At 39.1% G+C, this 15,786-nt stretch overlaps 2 protein-coding genes across 6 annotated transcripts in view; one reads left to right on the forward strand and one right to left on the reverse strand.

The window, feature by feature from the left end:
- LOC120781335 overlaps positions 1-2,374 on the reverse strand; it is an 87,054-nt gene extending 84,680 nt beyond the window's left edge. For 3 of the 5 annotated variants that reach the window (XR_005706050.1, XM_040113537.1, XM_040113536.1), the window contains exon 1: positions 2,210-2,374. The gene's annotated coding sequence lies outside the window, so the exon portion shown is untranslated. Of the gene's footprint in view, positions 1-2,010; positions 2,184-2,209 lie in introns of those variants that run through there. The other 2 variants (XM_040113534.1, XM_040113535.1) reach the window with 2 other exon arrangements.
- Positions 2,375-8,577: 6,203 nt separating this feature from the next.
- Positions 8,578-10,090, forward strand: LOC120781336. Its single transcript, XM_040113538.1, has 4 exons — positions 8,578-8,610; positions 8,927-9,091; positions 9,173-9,302; positions 10,008-10,090. The coding sequence occupies exons 1-4, from the start codon at positions 8,578-8,580 to the stop codon at positions 10,088-10,090; spliced, it is 411 nt and encodes a 136-aa protein (XP_039969472.1).
- The last annotated feature ends 5,696 nt before the right edge of the window (positions 10,091-15,786 follow it).

Raw genomic sequence — 15,786 nt, forward strand, 5'->3', positions numbered from 1 at the left:
GTACCCGGTTGCTAATAGGGCGATGGCTAAAGTTTAAGCTTATTTAAAAAACAAAAGAAATAAATCAATTAAATGAACTCACAAATAGCTTTCTTTTAAGTTAAAAAACCACGACGATTTGAGAGCTTAAAATGAAGTATTGAATTTTTTTTAAGCTATTCACACAAATACACCGCGGTGGGTACCCGGTTACTAACATAAGGGTTAAGCCAAATGGACTGGCAATAAATCATGAGACGTACATCAATCAATGCTTGGACAAAATTTTGGTTCCTTTCATACATAAACACTATAAAAATGATGAAATCGTATTCTGACCGGACAAAGCCTCTTCTCATTATAGCTATATATTCTTGATCTGGAGAACATACTCTATCCGACCATTTCATTTACGAAATTCCGGGACGGTATTCTAAAGCCGACCCCATATGTCCTGCGCAAAAAGGAACTAGGCACCCGCTATAACAACAACCAGATAGTTTGTCCGTTCTCTCGACAGTCGGGTCTACGTAGCCGGATCGGACCCGGATTTTTATCCGGCCAAAGACTGTGGTGCGAATAAGCCTGTGTGTAGAAGAAAGCTAAGTGAATTTTAAGAGAGGAAGCTTTTGAGTGGAATTAGGAGTGGTAAATATAAAAATGCAGTGGAAATAAGCCACAATACATATATCAGCGGCGAGCAAGGAGACAGTTCCTGCGAAAACAGTTCGGAAGGTTTGCAGAAGAGCTGATCTCAGAGGGCGTGCAAAGGTTAAAAAGCCATTTCTGTCAGAAAGGCGCTTTTTTTCTTTATTAACTATAAAAAGATTCTTTCAACATTTTTTAAGCTGTAATTGAATATGCAAAGTACTCTTTTCAGCGTTGGCGGCTTTTGACCACGCTCTCAAAAAATTACTCTGGTCGAGCCAATACCCAAGGTGACTGAAGTACTTTCGCATAGTACTCCTTTATTTTATATTAAATAGTGTAAAAATAACTTTAATTCCATATTGAACTTTAGTTGATATCCATTTATTCATACAATAAGAAAGTGGTTGCAAAGAAGCAAAAAATTAATGTTACCATATTTTGTAATGGAATAATAATAAGGAAACAGAATGATTATGACGTCAATACAAAATTCATTATCGAATTCATTATTTCATTATTCATTATATTTTATTATCTTATAAATCTCGGTGTTGGATCGACCAAGGTTATTTTTTTTGAGGCGCGGCCAACATAAAAAGGAGTTTAACGCGAAAGAACTGATCAAAGCATAAGTTAGCTGCAATTTTATATATATAGTATATTTTCTTCATCTGGAGGACCTCCTCTATCGGCACATACCCATTTTAATCCCGAAATCGGAGGATGATATTCTAAAACTTACCCATTATAATCTAACTCATAGAAATCATATAGTAGTGCTATCTATGTATGTATCAGCCACAGTAAAACGCGGACGGGTCCTCTAGTCTTTAATAAATAAAAATACAAATTTTCTGCAAAATCACTTCAGAGATTTACTTAATACATTGCTCAAATAACAAGCGTGATCGAATATGTGCGCCACTTTATATTTAAACCGCGGTCATCAATGAAATTGCTGTGCTTTATAATATTTACCATTTTCGTTTTTTTTATTGTAACACGGGTAATTTATCAATTTTCTTATTGTGTGAATTTTCGCGTGTTCCTTCCTTGAGGGACTTAAACTTTACAATTACAGTTTTCGAACTTTATATTTTTATATTCTCTCGCCTATATAGTATATACATACATATATAGAACGTTCTCTGTCCACTCATATATATTTTAATCCCTATTTCGGACATTCTAAGGCCCAGCCCAATCGATCAATTCTCACCTATAAATAGCGAGAAAGGATTTTAAAAAATCAAACCAAGCCGAATTACAAGACATAATTTAAAATAAACTGAGCAGGGCATAATCAAGTAGTGAAAAAACTATTTGTGTTAAAAAATATTTAAAGCTCTTCTGATATGTATACACAATATTCAAACTAACCGGTAGATATATTTACAGTACATTCGCCAACATTTATTTATATTATGATTGACATAATAACACCCCTCCATCAGATAAACCATTTACGAGATGGTAAACTCATATATGAATAACTTTGGCCGGTAACGCAACACATAGGTTTGAATGTTTCTATATACTTCATTTAAAAATAATTGAATTTACGTATACATAAACTTACTTATGTTAACGTGAATTATGATTTTTCGATTCTGAAGTCGAACTTTAATGTATATTGTCTAAGAACTGTTTTTACAGTATTATTATTTACAGTATGTCATTACTTCTTTGATATTAAAGTAACAGTCAAAAAATGCGACTTAAAAACAAGCTGTCCAGAATATCAATAAAAACGAACCAAACAATATATCGATAATTATAAAAGTGTGTATAATATTTCGTGTTGCCACAGATTAACAATGACCGAAATATTTATCTTATGAAATATGATACTTATAGCGGGATTCTATAACCAGTCTCTAGTCTCTATTTGAGACATTTTGAGGTAAAATCTCAATTTGTGACTAGTTACTATTCACTAAGAGCCTTATCACACGAAGCAACTTTTGTTGCGGCAACTCTTGGTTTATAGGCGAGGGGGCGACGAGGAGAGGGGAATCGCGCCGAGTTTCCAGTGTTCAGCAACTCGCTTTGTGTTCTTATTCGTAGCAGTTCGCTGCGACGTTTTTCGGCATTCGTGTTCTTTCTTTCGTAGTACATAGTTGCATTTGCAGACGTATATTTTTTGAAATTAATATTTTGAATATATTTAAAAAATTTAATTTCATCTTTTGGTAAGTAATTTGCAAATATGTATACAAATATACATAATATAATATAAATATTTTAGTAAATGGAGTATGACGAAAATATCTAATTAATTAAAGATATTGTGAAATGTATAGAGGAAGCCATACAAATTGATTCAGACGATAGTAAAAAGGGTGATATATGTTTGTTTTAATAAATAAAATGTATTTCTTAATTGACAGAGCTTATTAATATATGTGATAGAGTGGCCCAAATACCTATAAGGAAAAAGAAGCGACAATGAGTTAAAGTAAAGAGTAGACAATGGGTTAAAGTAAAGTGAAAGAGAATGAGAAAAAAACTCGAGCAGAGTTGCGCAACACAAGTTGCTCGTGTGAAGGTAATGGGCAACAGCAAAAGAGAATCGCCCGAGAATCAGCAACAAAAGTTGCTTCATGTAATCGTACACTAAACAGTCTCTAGCGTTAGTCTCAAAATATTGCCGCAAATTTAAGACCTGATAGTTAGCAAGTCCCAAAACTAAAAACAACTCTTGTCTGCCATCTTGAATATACTGAATAGAGATCATCATATATATTAATCGATTGTCATTTTTTCATATTTTGTAAGCAACTCGAACACGAAAGGGTTAAAAATAAATCAACTTTACATAAATTTCGTAAATATTATAAAGCAAAGTCAACATTTATTTTTGTTTTTATTGATAACTAGCTGACCCCGCAGCCGTTGTCCTGCGTGAAATTATATGCTTTGAAATGAAAAAAAGTTGAAATTATATTGTGTCAAAAATGATTTTTTCGATTTTTCTACATTTTTATAATGTAGCGCAGCTTAATAAACATAAGTTTTTTGATTTCAGTTCTGGTGCGTAAATATACAAAGAAGATGGTGTGGCGACCGATGCACCACATTTATTATAATTACAGATTATTTATTAAGATAACTCAAAAGACTTCTTCACTTGTTGGCGTCTGTACAAGAAGTAACGCTTCTTAAAAACTAAAAGCTTAGAATTCAGTTGAAACTGTAAATTTCCAAGAAGAATATGAAGAGAATGAAATAATAGAATAACTGACAAACAGTGCTGCCAGATGTGGTACGACTTGTCTGAGTGCCTACAGTACTCCCCCCTCAAATAAAGTCCTGCTGGACTTATTTAAGGTTGAGTTCCTTTACTAGATCCTAGTCCAGGTGCTTGGTGCAGTTAGGCTGGTTGATGTTTGTAGCGAATTCATTTGCTTGGTGAGAGTACGGCTGTGCGGCGTACTGTTGTCACTGGCCAATTGGTATGGTTAAGTAGTTGTTGCGAATTTATTTGCTCGGTGAGAGTACGGCTGTGCGGCGTACTGTTGTCACTGGCCAATTTGTATGGTTAAGTAGTTGTTGTGCAGTTCTCGGTTAGGGCTGTGACGGTTGCATAGGAGCCTACACGTGCGAGACTGGGTTAGGGTCTACAAGCGACCGATTGGATATTTGTGCAGTTCTCAGTTAGGGCTATGACGGTTGCATAGGAGCCTAAACGTGCGAGACTGAGTTGAGCGCCTTAACTCCGTAGGTTCCGACTTTGCTACCGTTTGCAGCTTGCAGTCGAAAAGAAGTTACTATTTTTAGTTTACGAGAAAGCGGAGTTGCAGAAATCCGTGCCATTGTCGACGAGGAAATTCGTACTCGATGTGCGGTCGTAAATGAATAGTTGGCGATGGGTTACCATTGTTGGTATTGCGAAATGTAGGGTGCCGAGGCGTAACGTGGCGGCCGGTTGGCAACCTGGGCGGGGGCTGATTGTGGCGTTGTGCACTTGATAGTGTTGCATGTAGCGTGGAGGCGGCGACTGATGCAAAGTGCGTTGAGCCGAATTCACGTTGACATGTGCTGCAGTGTTTGTAGCTTCATTTTTGGTTGTGCGTGTTGCATGATGACGGCTTGTAGTGCCTGCGACAATTGGTATGTGGTCGGAGGTTGTGATATTGGTTGATGATGAGGTCAGAAGTTGGGTAGTTCGTACATCAGGATATGGAGGAACTGTTGCTAGCAAGATGATGATGATGATTGCTGTTGGTAGATAAGCGGTACTGTACTTATGTGCGCTGCTCCAGCGACAGGTCCTGTTGAAAAGATAGTGATTTAAGTTTAATATAGGTGATGTTGAAATGGCAACTGCAGTTGTAGCGTCCGTTGTTGCTGTTACTGCGCTGTTGCTGTTGCTGTTACTGCGCTGTTGCTGTTGCACCTGCGATTGCAGTTGCATTTGTACGTGCGGATTTTGCTGTTGTTGTTGTTGATGGTTGTGGCCATGTTGTTGCGCTGAACCAGCCAAATTCGGCTGATACAAATCGCTGGCGCTAGTGTAGTAGGTCGTGGCACCATCGCCGGCGGCTGGCGCCTGGGTGATAGCTGGCGCTTCGATGATGGCTGGGAAGAGGCCCGTAAGATCGGTGCTGGATGCCCATTAGATATCTTGTCCGCTGCCGAGGCCGTAGGCGTACAGGTGGCGTATTGCGTTGGTCGTTTGCGCCGGTTACAGTTGCGCGGCCTCGTAGGCGCAACTAGGCGGCTAGGTGATGTAGTGTTGTTACACTGTAGTTGTACCAATTATGGTGTGCTGTTCAATTGTAGGGGTCACCAATTATGTGGCGATAGGTTGACCGGTTGACCATATATTATAAATTACAGATTATTTATTAAGATAACTCAAAAGACTTCTTCACTTGTTGGCGTCTGTACAAGAAGTAACGCTTCTTAAAAACTAAAAGCTTAGAATTCAGTTGAAACTGTAAATTTCCAAGAAGAATATAAAGAGAATGAAATAATAGAATAACTGACAAACAGTGCTGCCAGATGTGGTACGACTTGTCTGAGTGCCTACAATGGGTTTCCAACTCGTCAACACGCCACATATATCTGGCCAATTTTCCCTGGACATTGAATACGTTTGAAATGAAATGGCTGTCCCTTGTATTCGATAACTGCGTCATAATCAGTCGGGTTCCATTACACATTACACTTTGAGACGCAAATGATGTTGGGGCATACCACGGCTCTCCAAAGAATTTGGAAATTCCACTGGATAATTTACGGTTTCGTCTTTCTTGTCAAGACGATCGATCGATTTATATGAGTGCAAACCTCCCGGAATTTGTCTTTGAATCTTCCAGTTTAAATCATTAACATCGGTATTTTTGGCAGTTAAAATTGCGAGTGCACTCAAGCAATTGCAGTTGCGATAATTTGGGCAATGTGCGGATAAACATTCGTGATGATTTCATCTTCCGTTGAAGTGAATGGACAAAAGGGATGTGAAATTGATATCAAACCATTGGAAGTATCAACCGAAATTTGCCCATTTCTAATTCTTAGCGAATACAATGTAAAATGTCATCGACAATGTCATTTTTTCGTATCCCATAATTAACGCGAATTTGAAGGCTGATATGTCGAAATGATCTTCGCGAAAACTATGCGAACTTCTGTGGCATGCGAAGTAACTATTGCATTGTCCTTCGTCTATTTCCAGTGATTAGCATGTTCCAGCAAACGCAACTGCTGGCATGCTTCTCAAAAAGTTGCACACACTGTACCATTCATAATACGCAATGACTTAAATGAAGTTGAACCGCGAGACGCACAACAGTCGGAAAACTTTCATGAATTGCAAAAGTAAACATCCTACAAAGTGCTTTATTGCGGTCCACATATCGACCCATTTGATACTGCTGATCTCATATTGTTCAAGGCCAATAACCACTATGTTGCTTTCTTTGGTGACGTACTTGTAAACGTATTTGATCGATTTCACCAATCTACAATATTCAACATTGACATGAGTTTTGAATGTGAATTAGACAAAAGTGGCGAATATGGTACGATCCATATGTTTTCAACTTCGATGTGATGTTAACGTCGATATTTACGCCTCTAAATGCTAAATGTTCTGCCATTGTCGTCTGGTGAGCGACGCCAAAACAGTGAATATCCATCATTTCCCATTTGCGTTTCCAAAAGAAAAGCACATTAGTAGTGTTTCGTGCATTTATTGTCAGACATACAAACCAAAGTGAGATTGTAAGGTTCCCAAAGTCCATGAACCATATTGGTTTTCACCACTTCGTATAATTCTAGATCCATCTCTGAATCAGGAATTTCCGCTGAAATGATTTCATCAATTTGATCTGGTGTAATCACCATCCGCATCCAAAGAAGAATGTGTGCGTGCGGCAACACGCAACAGAATACATTCAGCATCTAACAGCACCATATATACCATAGGTTGCTTCAAGATAAAGACCGTCAAACATCGCAGCTATTGTTTAAAAAGTCGTGCTGTGATATCATTACGATCGCTAGCTGATTGCCGCGATCCATAATTCCACCCGTATGCCATCGCATTTTGGGAGTACTTCTTGCCTTTCTTTGGGCTGCCATACGTTGATGGCAAAAAGAACGCCGACAAATATTAGCGCGACCTCTTCGTGGCTTCTTAACAAATTTCAATCAGTAATTGATCACTTCCTCTGAAACACACATAAAGTTTTCACTGAATAATTTTCAATAATTTTTCCTTTGGATAGCCGGATTAAAAAAGCAAGCGACCGCAATTGAACGATTCAAATAATTTACAAATCAAAATATTGAAAAACAAAACAAACAAAAATTGAAAAAAATCTGTATGGAAAATGTTTCTTTTTGGAATTGTCCAATTTTCCGACTTCTCCTCATGAAAAGTATAAGGTATTTTGTTTCTAAACTTTTCCCGATCCACAACAAACAACCTTTAAAAATTTCATCAACCGTTCTCTTAGTGTTACTAACAAACAAACATTCATTTTTATGTATGTACATATGTATGTATGTATGTATGTAACGTTTGTATGGGGAAAAGAAAAAGGTTGTTTTTAGGGGTTTTCCGGAAATTATTCGAATTTTTCTCGCCGTAAAAACCATCTTTGAACTTTAACGAACATTTAAGAAAAAGAATCGGCCAAATTGGTCCATGCGTTATTGAGTTATGAGCGTACATACATTTTGGCGATTCATTTTTATTTATATAGATTATGTTATAGAAAATTTAATATTTGTTATCGACATATTTATTTTCATTCAAGTGTAAAAACATCTCTGAATAATGAAATGTAATAGATTTTGTGACTGTCACTTACAGAATAGCAAAATCGTCTCAAGTCTCAAAAATTGTCTCTAACTTAAAATCTCAAATTTAGAGACTTGAGACTGTATCACAGTACAGAATGGCAATAAAAATGTTTCATAATATGGGGAATCTTTAGTATACCATCCCACGATTTCAGGGTTAAAAGTGGTATGGTTGGATAGGGCTGATGCTCCAGATTAAGAATATATATAATTGTAGCCGCCGCAAACTTATAGTGTACGAGATATATGCATCTAAAGTTGAAAATTTCGCTAATTTCAATTTGCAATTTGTCCATTTGTAGTAACTTTTTCTTTCATATTATGCACTTTTTATACACTTACACTTCACTGCAATCTTTCTACATATTTATTTTATATTTATTATTTAGATATTTGCTTAAAATAAGCATTTTATATTTCACATAAATATTATTACACGCACAATAACAATAAGTGTTTCGTATACAGCCCTATTCTGAAAAAAAAAAATTTTAGAGATTTCTTGTGAGACATATTTTGTGAAGCTATTCTTGCTCAAACCTGATAAGAAAAAAGCTTAAAAAAGTCACCACGTGAGATAAAAACTTTTCGCTGTCAAACAGCTGTTTTAATAAAAATAAGCAAACAAAAATGGACACTCAAATGGATAATCAGCATATGTTAGTAATTTTGCAAATTTTAAATATATATATATATAATAATTTCATATATTCCTAGGCGTACAAAAACGGAAAGGACAACTAAGGAGCAGCTGCAACATTATATAATGTTTTGCAAGCAGCATCCTGAGTTGCAACGGGGGAAGCTAACTCCGACCAACCCTCAATAGCTGCAAATACTTTGGTCGGAGTTAACAGATAATTTAAATGCCTTAAGAGGTCCAACTCGGTCGGCAGCCAAGTGGAGGGAGGTAAGTTCATAAGTGTTTGTGTATGTATCACATTATTAAAATATGTTTCCATAATCGTTAATGCATTAGAAAAATCAGTTGCGATCGCGAGCGCGCAAACTGAAGGTACATGCGCAAGCGACTGGTGGAGGCCCTCCGATAAATGGAATAACTGAGTTCGAGGAGCAAGCGATTACAACTTTTGGGGCAGCAACGGTGGATGGACTGCCGGGTGTTGCGACTTTGGGTCACCAGGTAATATTTTAATTTAATATTTGTCGGACTATATATTTTATTATTACATGAGGCAATAATTGGTCCGTTTTATACTTACAGGTTTTGCCGCCGTTGTATTTAAATACAGCTGCTCAAGCTCCAGCTTCCTCGCCAACACCAACAGTCACATCGCCTGCTCCAGCTTTTCCTGCTCTGTCTATAAATTTTTCTTCCTCACCATCACCTCCAGGTTTGACCTCTTCTTCCTTTTCTCCTCCCATCTTACCTTCTATGCCATCACCTACTTTTATCCCTTCTGAAGGTAAATTGACTGCAGCGAAGGTGCTTGGAGCACTGCTAAAAAAATGGAGGAGCGTGAAAAGCGAGAAAAGGAGGCCATTGCTATACAAAAGAAAATTGTAGAGCAAAATGTGCAGATGACAGGGGTGGCCATTGCTCTGCAAAAGAAAATTGTAGAGCAAAACGAGCAGATGAACTCGATGTCAGAGGTTAAATTGTGTGAACAATTAAAGAAATAAAAATAAAATAAAATGAATTATTTAAACATATGTAGATGTCTTTTTATTCATACTTAGAGGAAGTAAGTCAGAGAGTAAAATGTACAGAGACAGTAAGTAACTTACATATATGCGTATACTTATATTTAAGTACATAACGCCACTGGAAATATATACATACATATGTATGTATATTATAAAGACATGATGTAACGTTCTCTTACTCTAGCACCCTCCCTAAAATTGGTGCTTCAATAAAATGTTGTGAAGAATTGTACACGCGTAAATAATCAAAGACGCTTTTTCAGGGCTGTAATGAAAAATGCGGTGTTTTGAGAGGCACCGGAATCGTGACTTCAAAACACCAAACGCTCTCTCAATGGTATTACGTGCTTTAGCGTGCAACTTATTGTAACGCACTTCCCTTGCATTTGAAGGATCAGCGACTGGCGTTAACAGCCATGGCTCCAATGGACACCCTTGGTCACCTAACAACCACGAATCACTTTGCGTGTTATAGGTACTTGTGAGGTGCATACGTGTTGGGGATGTGGTCCAAATACCAGAATCATGGCAAGACCAGGGATATCTCGCGTTGACAGCGGTGAACAGAAGTCGATGATCACAAACCTGCCAATAATGCAAATATATACATATGTATTAATAGAAAGATTGGTAAATGTTTGTATAATATAGAACAATACGTACTGCTTCTATATTAAGGCTGTAAAATCCTTTCCGGTTCATGAAAAGTGAGAGAGGAGTAGTGGCGTCTGTGCTTGAGCGTGAAACAATCCCAATATGGGTACAATCGATTGCGCCGATTGTGCCCTTGATCCCAAATTTCGTGTAAAATCTTTAAGAAAAAAATTATTTATTTATTTATATTTATTTTTATTTACTTATCTTAGCCCTTCTTTGTATCTGAAACATCCTGCGCGCTTGAAGGGAATAAATTTCACTGCCCTTAACATCCACAATTAATTTCGAAATAAAGTGAAGAGCTCTAGACACAGAGGACTGGCTCATAGAGAGCATATATGAAACTATTACCAACGCATTTTTATTAAGAGCTATGCCCGTAAAAATACAAACACGCCAGGAAACGCAGATCAAAAGATATACTCGACTTCTGCACATCATGCGGCACCAATTCACCTATAAGTACTTTACATAGAAATTTTGGGAATCGAAATGTATTTATAAATGTTGTGTCTTGCATAGTAAAAGGATCGCTTTTGTCTCGTAAGCCCTTCAAAATTTTCCTCCTACCCCCCGATTCCTCCTCCTCAACAATTGCCACATACACAAAGAACAGTTCCTCCATGCTAGTTATAACACTCAATTTTTTTTTTTAAATGTTAAATATTGATGTAAAACAAAACAAACACAGATGTTTTTGTATTGTGATGGCTGCTTTCACACGTCACAGATATTTGAGATAATAGTGAGCATTTGAGCTTTTGAATTTTCGCCAGCATAAGGTAACCCTCACTATAGTGAGAATTATCACTATATTGAGTGTGGTGATTTTTGTGAGGGCATGAGAATAGGGGTGATAAAGAAACACGACAATCGATTAATATCTATGATGATCTCTATTCAGTATATTCAAAATGGCAGACGAGAATTCTTTTTAGTATTGTGACCTGCTAACTATCAGGTCCCGAATTTGAGGCAATATTTTGAGACTAACGCTTGAGACTGTTTAGTGAGTGATGAGTCTCCTGGCCACCTCTTTGCATGCCCTACGAACCCTACTCATCTAACACCCTCAGGTCCGACCCCGACGAAACAGCACGTTTCTTGGGCCTTCCGTAAGATGACGTCGACGACAACACAAGTGACCCTTGCCATCCTAACGGGAATTAGATATTCCGTTAAAACAACAACAACTGTTTAGTGAATAGTAACTAGTCACAAATTGAGAATTCACCTCAAAATGTCTCGAATAGAAGATAGAGACTGGTTACAGAATCCCGCTATTAATCTTATTTATGTGTTTATTTATTTATTATTTATTCCATTCAATACAGAAGGTATACATTTAATAAGGAAAGTTCTTATCTCCTACAATTTTAGGAGTTAAATGAAAGTAAAATTAATATTTTTTCAGTTGACCAACAGTTCCAAATGTACATTTTTATATATATATTTATACTTGGGAAGATGGAGTCATGTGTACAAGTTCACGCAAGTGAGGAAAGTTCTCTGATCGCTATTCACTTGGGAGTGGCCAGAAACGATTCTTTTACATATGACTCAAGCAGCTCACGACTTCCGGTCTTTGACCAAGTATCCTCTGGGTAGCCTAAGAACATCCGTTTGAAGGCGAGCTAAAGTGAGAAGGCGAAATATCCCCTACATAGGGTGGTGCGCTGGGTTTGGGACCCGCCACATAAAAAAAACACCCCCAATGAAAGGAAGCAACATGCCTCGGATGAGAGACCCCCCTTTTGATGACGACCATGGTAAACGAAATAAGGACTACGATTTAAGGGCATGCACCTGGAATGTCCGGTCCCTTAATTGCGAAGGTGCCGCTGCCCACCTGGTTGATGTCCTCGTGAAAATAAAGGCTGACATTACCGCCGTCCACGAAATGCGATGGACGGGACAAGGACAGAGACGAGTAGGTCCTTGTGGCATTTACTACACTGGCCTTATAAAGGACCGCAAGTTTGGTGTGGGATTCGTGGTGGGAGAGAGACTTCGTCTCTGAGTACTATCATTCACTCCGGTGAATAAACGTCTAGCCACAATCCGCATTAAGGCGAGGTTCTTCAACATATCGCTGATTTGCGCCCACGCCCCGACGGAAGAGAAGGACGATGTGACCAAAGATGCCTTTTATGAGTGCTTGGAGCACACTTATAAGAGCTGCCCCGCCACGATGTCAAAATCGTGCTTGGCGATTTTAACGCCAGGGCGGGCAAAGAAGGTATCTTTGGCACTTCAGTCGGTAAATTCAGCCTCCACGATGAAACATCCCCAAATGGGTTGAGGCTGATCGACTTCGCCGGGGCCCGAAATATGGTTATCTGTAGTACTAGATTCCAGCATAAGAAGATTCATCAAGCTACCTGGCTGTCTCCGGATCGAAAAACTACCAACCAGATTGATCATCTTGTGATAGAAGGAAGACAAGTCTTCAGTGTTTTAGATGTGCGTGCGCTCCGTGGTCTTAACATCGACTCGGACCACTATCTTGTTGCAGCTAAGATTCGCACTCGCCTCTGTGCAGCAAAAAACGCACGCCAACAAACACAAGGAAGGTTCGACGTCGAGAAGCTGCAATCACAACAGACAGCCGAACGATTCTCTACTCGGCTTGCACTCTTGCTCTCTGAGAGCACTCGTCAACAACTCGGTATAAGGGAACTGTGGGACGGCATTTCAAACTCCTTACGTACAGCTGCAACCGAAACCATTGGTTTTCGGAAAGTGCAAAAGAACAGCTGGTATGACGAGGAGTGTCGTCTCGCAGCGGAGAGAAAACAGACTGCCTACCTCGCAGTGTTACGATCAACCACAACACGTGCGGGATGGGATATATACCGAGAGATGAAGAGGGAAGCGAGACGCATTTGTAGACAGAAAAAGAAAGAGGCTGAAATGCGTGAGTATAAAGAGCTTGATAAGCTGGCCGACAGGGGTAATGCTCGAAAATTCTACGAAAAAATGCGGCGGCTTACAGAAGGTTTCAAGACCGAAGCACACTCTTGTAGAACCCCCAAAGGTGATCTAGTCACCGATGCCCAGAACATACTTAGATTATGGAGGGAACACTTCTCCAGCCTGCTGAATGGCAGTGAATGCACAACACCAGGAGAAGGCGAACCCGATTCCCCAATCGATGACGATGGAGCAGACGTTCCATTACCCGACCATGAAGAAGTTCGAATAGCAATTGCCCGCCTGAAAAACAACAAAGCGGCAGGGGCCGACGGATTGCCGGCCGAGCTATTTAAACACGGCGGCGAAGAACTGATAAGGAGCATGCATCAGCTTCTTTGTAAAATATGGTCGGACGAAAGCATGCCCAACGATTGGAATTTAAGTGTGCTATGCCCAATCCATAAAAAAGGTGACCCCACAATCTGCGCCAACCACCGTGGGATTAGCCTCCTCAACATCGCATATAAGGTTCTATCGAGCGTATTGTGTGAAAGATTAAAGCCCACCGTCAACAAGCTGATTGGACCTTATCAGTGTGGCTTTAGACTTGGAAAATCAACAACCGACCAGATATTCACCACGCGCCAAATCTTGGAAAAGACCCGTGAAAGGAGAATCGACACACACCACCTCTTCGCCGGTTTTAAAGCTGCTTTCGACAGCACGAAAAGGAGCTGCCTTTATGCCGCGATGTCTGAATTTGGTATCCCCGCAAAACTAATACGGCTGTGTAAACTGACGTTGAGTAACACCAAAAGCTCCGTCAGGATCGGGAAGGACCTCTCCGAGCCGTTCGATACCAAACGAGGTTTCAGACAAGGCGATTCCCTATCGTGCGATTTCTTCAACCTCCTTCTGGAGAAAATAGTTCGAGCTGCAGAACTAAATAAAGAAGGTACCATCTTTTATAAGAGTGTACAGCTGCTGGCGTATGCCGATGATATTGATATCATCGGCCTCAACACCCGCGCCGTTAGTTCTGCTTTCTCCAGACTGGACAAGGAAGCAAAAGAAATGGGTCTGACAGTGAACGAGGGCAAGACGAAATATCTCCTGTCATCAAACAAACAGTCGTCGCACTCGCGACTTGGCACTCACGTCACTGTTGACAGTCATAACTTTGAAATTGTAGATAATTTTGTCTATCTTGGAACCAGCGTAAACACCACCAACAATGTCAGCCTAGAAATCCAACGCAGGATAACTCTTGCCAACAGGTGCTACTTCGGACTGAGTAGGCAATTGAGAATCAAAGTCCTCTCTCGACAAACAAAAACCAAACTCTATAACTCACTCGTAATTCCCGTTCTGCTATATGGTGCAGAGGCTTGGACGATGTCAACAACTGATGAGTCGACGTTGCGAGTTTTCGAGAGAAAAGTTCTGCGAAAGATTTATGGTCCTTTGCGCGTTGGCCACGGCGAATATCGCATTCAATGGAACGATGAGCTGTACGAGATATACGATGACATTGACATAGTTCAGCGAATTAAAAGACAGCGGCTACGCTGGCTAGGTCATGTTGTCCGAATGGATGAAAACACTCCAGCTCTGAAAGTATTCGACGCTGTACCCGCCGGGGGAAGCAGAGGAAAAGGAAGACCTCCACTCCGTTGGAAGGACCAGGTGGAGAAGGACCTGGCTACGCTTGGAATATCCAATTGGCGCCACGTAGCGAAAAGAAGAAACGACTGGCGCGCTGTTGTTAACTCGGCTATAATCGCGTAAGCGGTGTCTACGCCAATTAAGAAGAAGAAGTTGTGAAATCTGATAGTTGTCGGAATCAGAATTGAAACCAATAAAAAAAGCTGTAGGTGTCATGAATTCAGATATTATTGGTTTGATATTCGAAACAGAATTTGTATCGGTTTTGGGTGTCACGGAAACCAATTTTATCGGCTTTGCTGTCAGAAATAAATCGAGAAGATAGTCGAACACAGATTTGAAATGTAGGTTAAGAAATCAAGTTATTTTATAACATAAGTATAAAACACGAAATGTCTCAATTATTGAAAAAAATGCGGATATTTAGGGAGGGAGCCTGCTTTAGAGGCTTGAAAAAAACGATTTTTTGAGGTTTTTTTGGAAGGGAAAGAAATAATTGATTAAGGCGAAATTTCTAAGGTTTATAGTTATATATTTAAACACCATCCGCAAATTTATTTGATACGAAATCTTTTACAATTTTGCCTTTGGAAAGCAATTGCCAGATGCTTCTCGCATGTGCATATGCCAGACGGCGGGCAGGACGCATGCCGCTTTTTCTATCGGAAACAAAAAAATTCAAAGAGATTCATATTTTTTAATAACTTATGTTTAAGTTAAACTAGGAAAATTTAAAAAAAAAAAGTGTAAAATTCTAAAATTTTTTAAAATTTGAAAAAAAGTGGTTTTTGACTAAAAAAAATTTTACTTTATGTTGGTTAAAAATATGTTCATACTTAACTTTTCTCAGTTTTTTTTAGTTTAAATAGAAGATAATTTAAGGCCAAAGATAATAAACTTTGCCCCAATACCATACGACGCACATAGGAGCAT

Source organism: Bactrocera tryoni, unplaced genomic scaffold (assembly GCF_016617805.1).
Source record: "Bactrocera tryoni isolate S06 unplaced genomic scaffold, CSIRO_BtryS06_freeze2 scaffold_63, whole genome shotgun sequence".
Lineage (NCBI taxonomy): Eukaryota > Metazoa > Arthropoda > Insecta > Diptera > Tephritidae > Bactrocera > Bactrocera tryoni.

What these genes read in the sequence shown, in the direction of transcription:
- LOC120781336 (XM_040113538.1), top strand. Translation starts at nt 8,578, where the DNA reads ATGGACACTCAAATGGATAATCAGCATATGTTA. An exon ending in TTGCGACTTTGGGTCACCAG is followed by an intron (nt 9,092 to 9,172) that starts GTAATATTTTAA and finishes TTATACTTACAG; the next exon opens with GTTTTGCCGCCGTTGTATTT. An exon ending in TTCCTCACCATCACCTCCAG is followed by an intron (nt 9,303 to 10,007) that starts GTTTGACCTCTT and finishes TTGCATTTGAAG; the next exon opens with GATCAGCGACTGGCGTTAAC.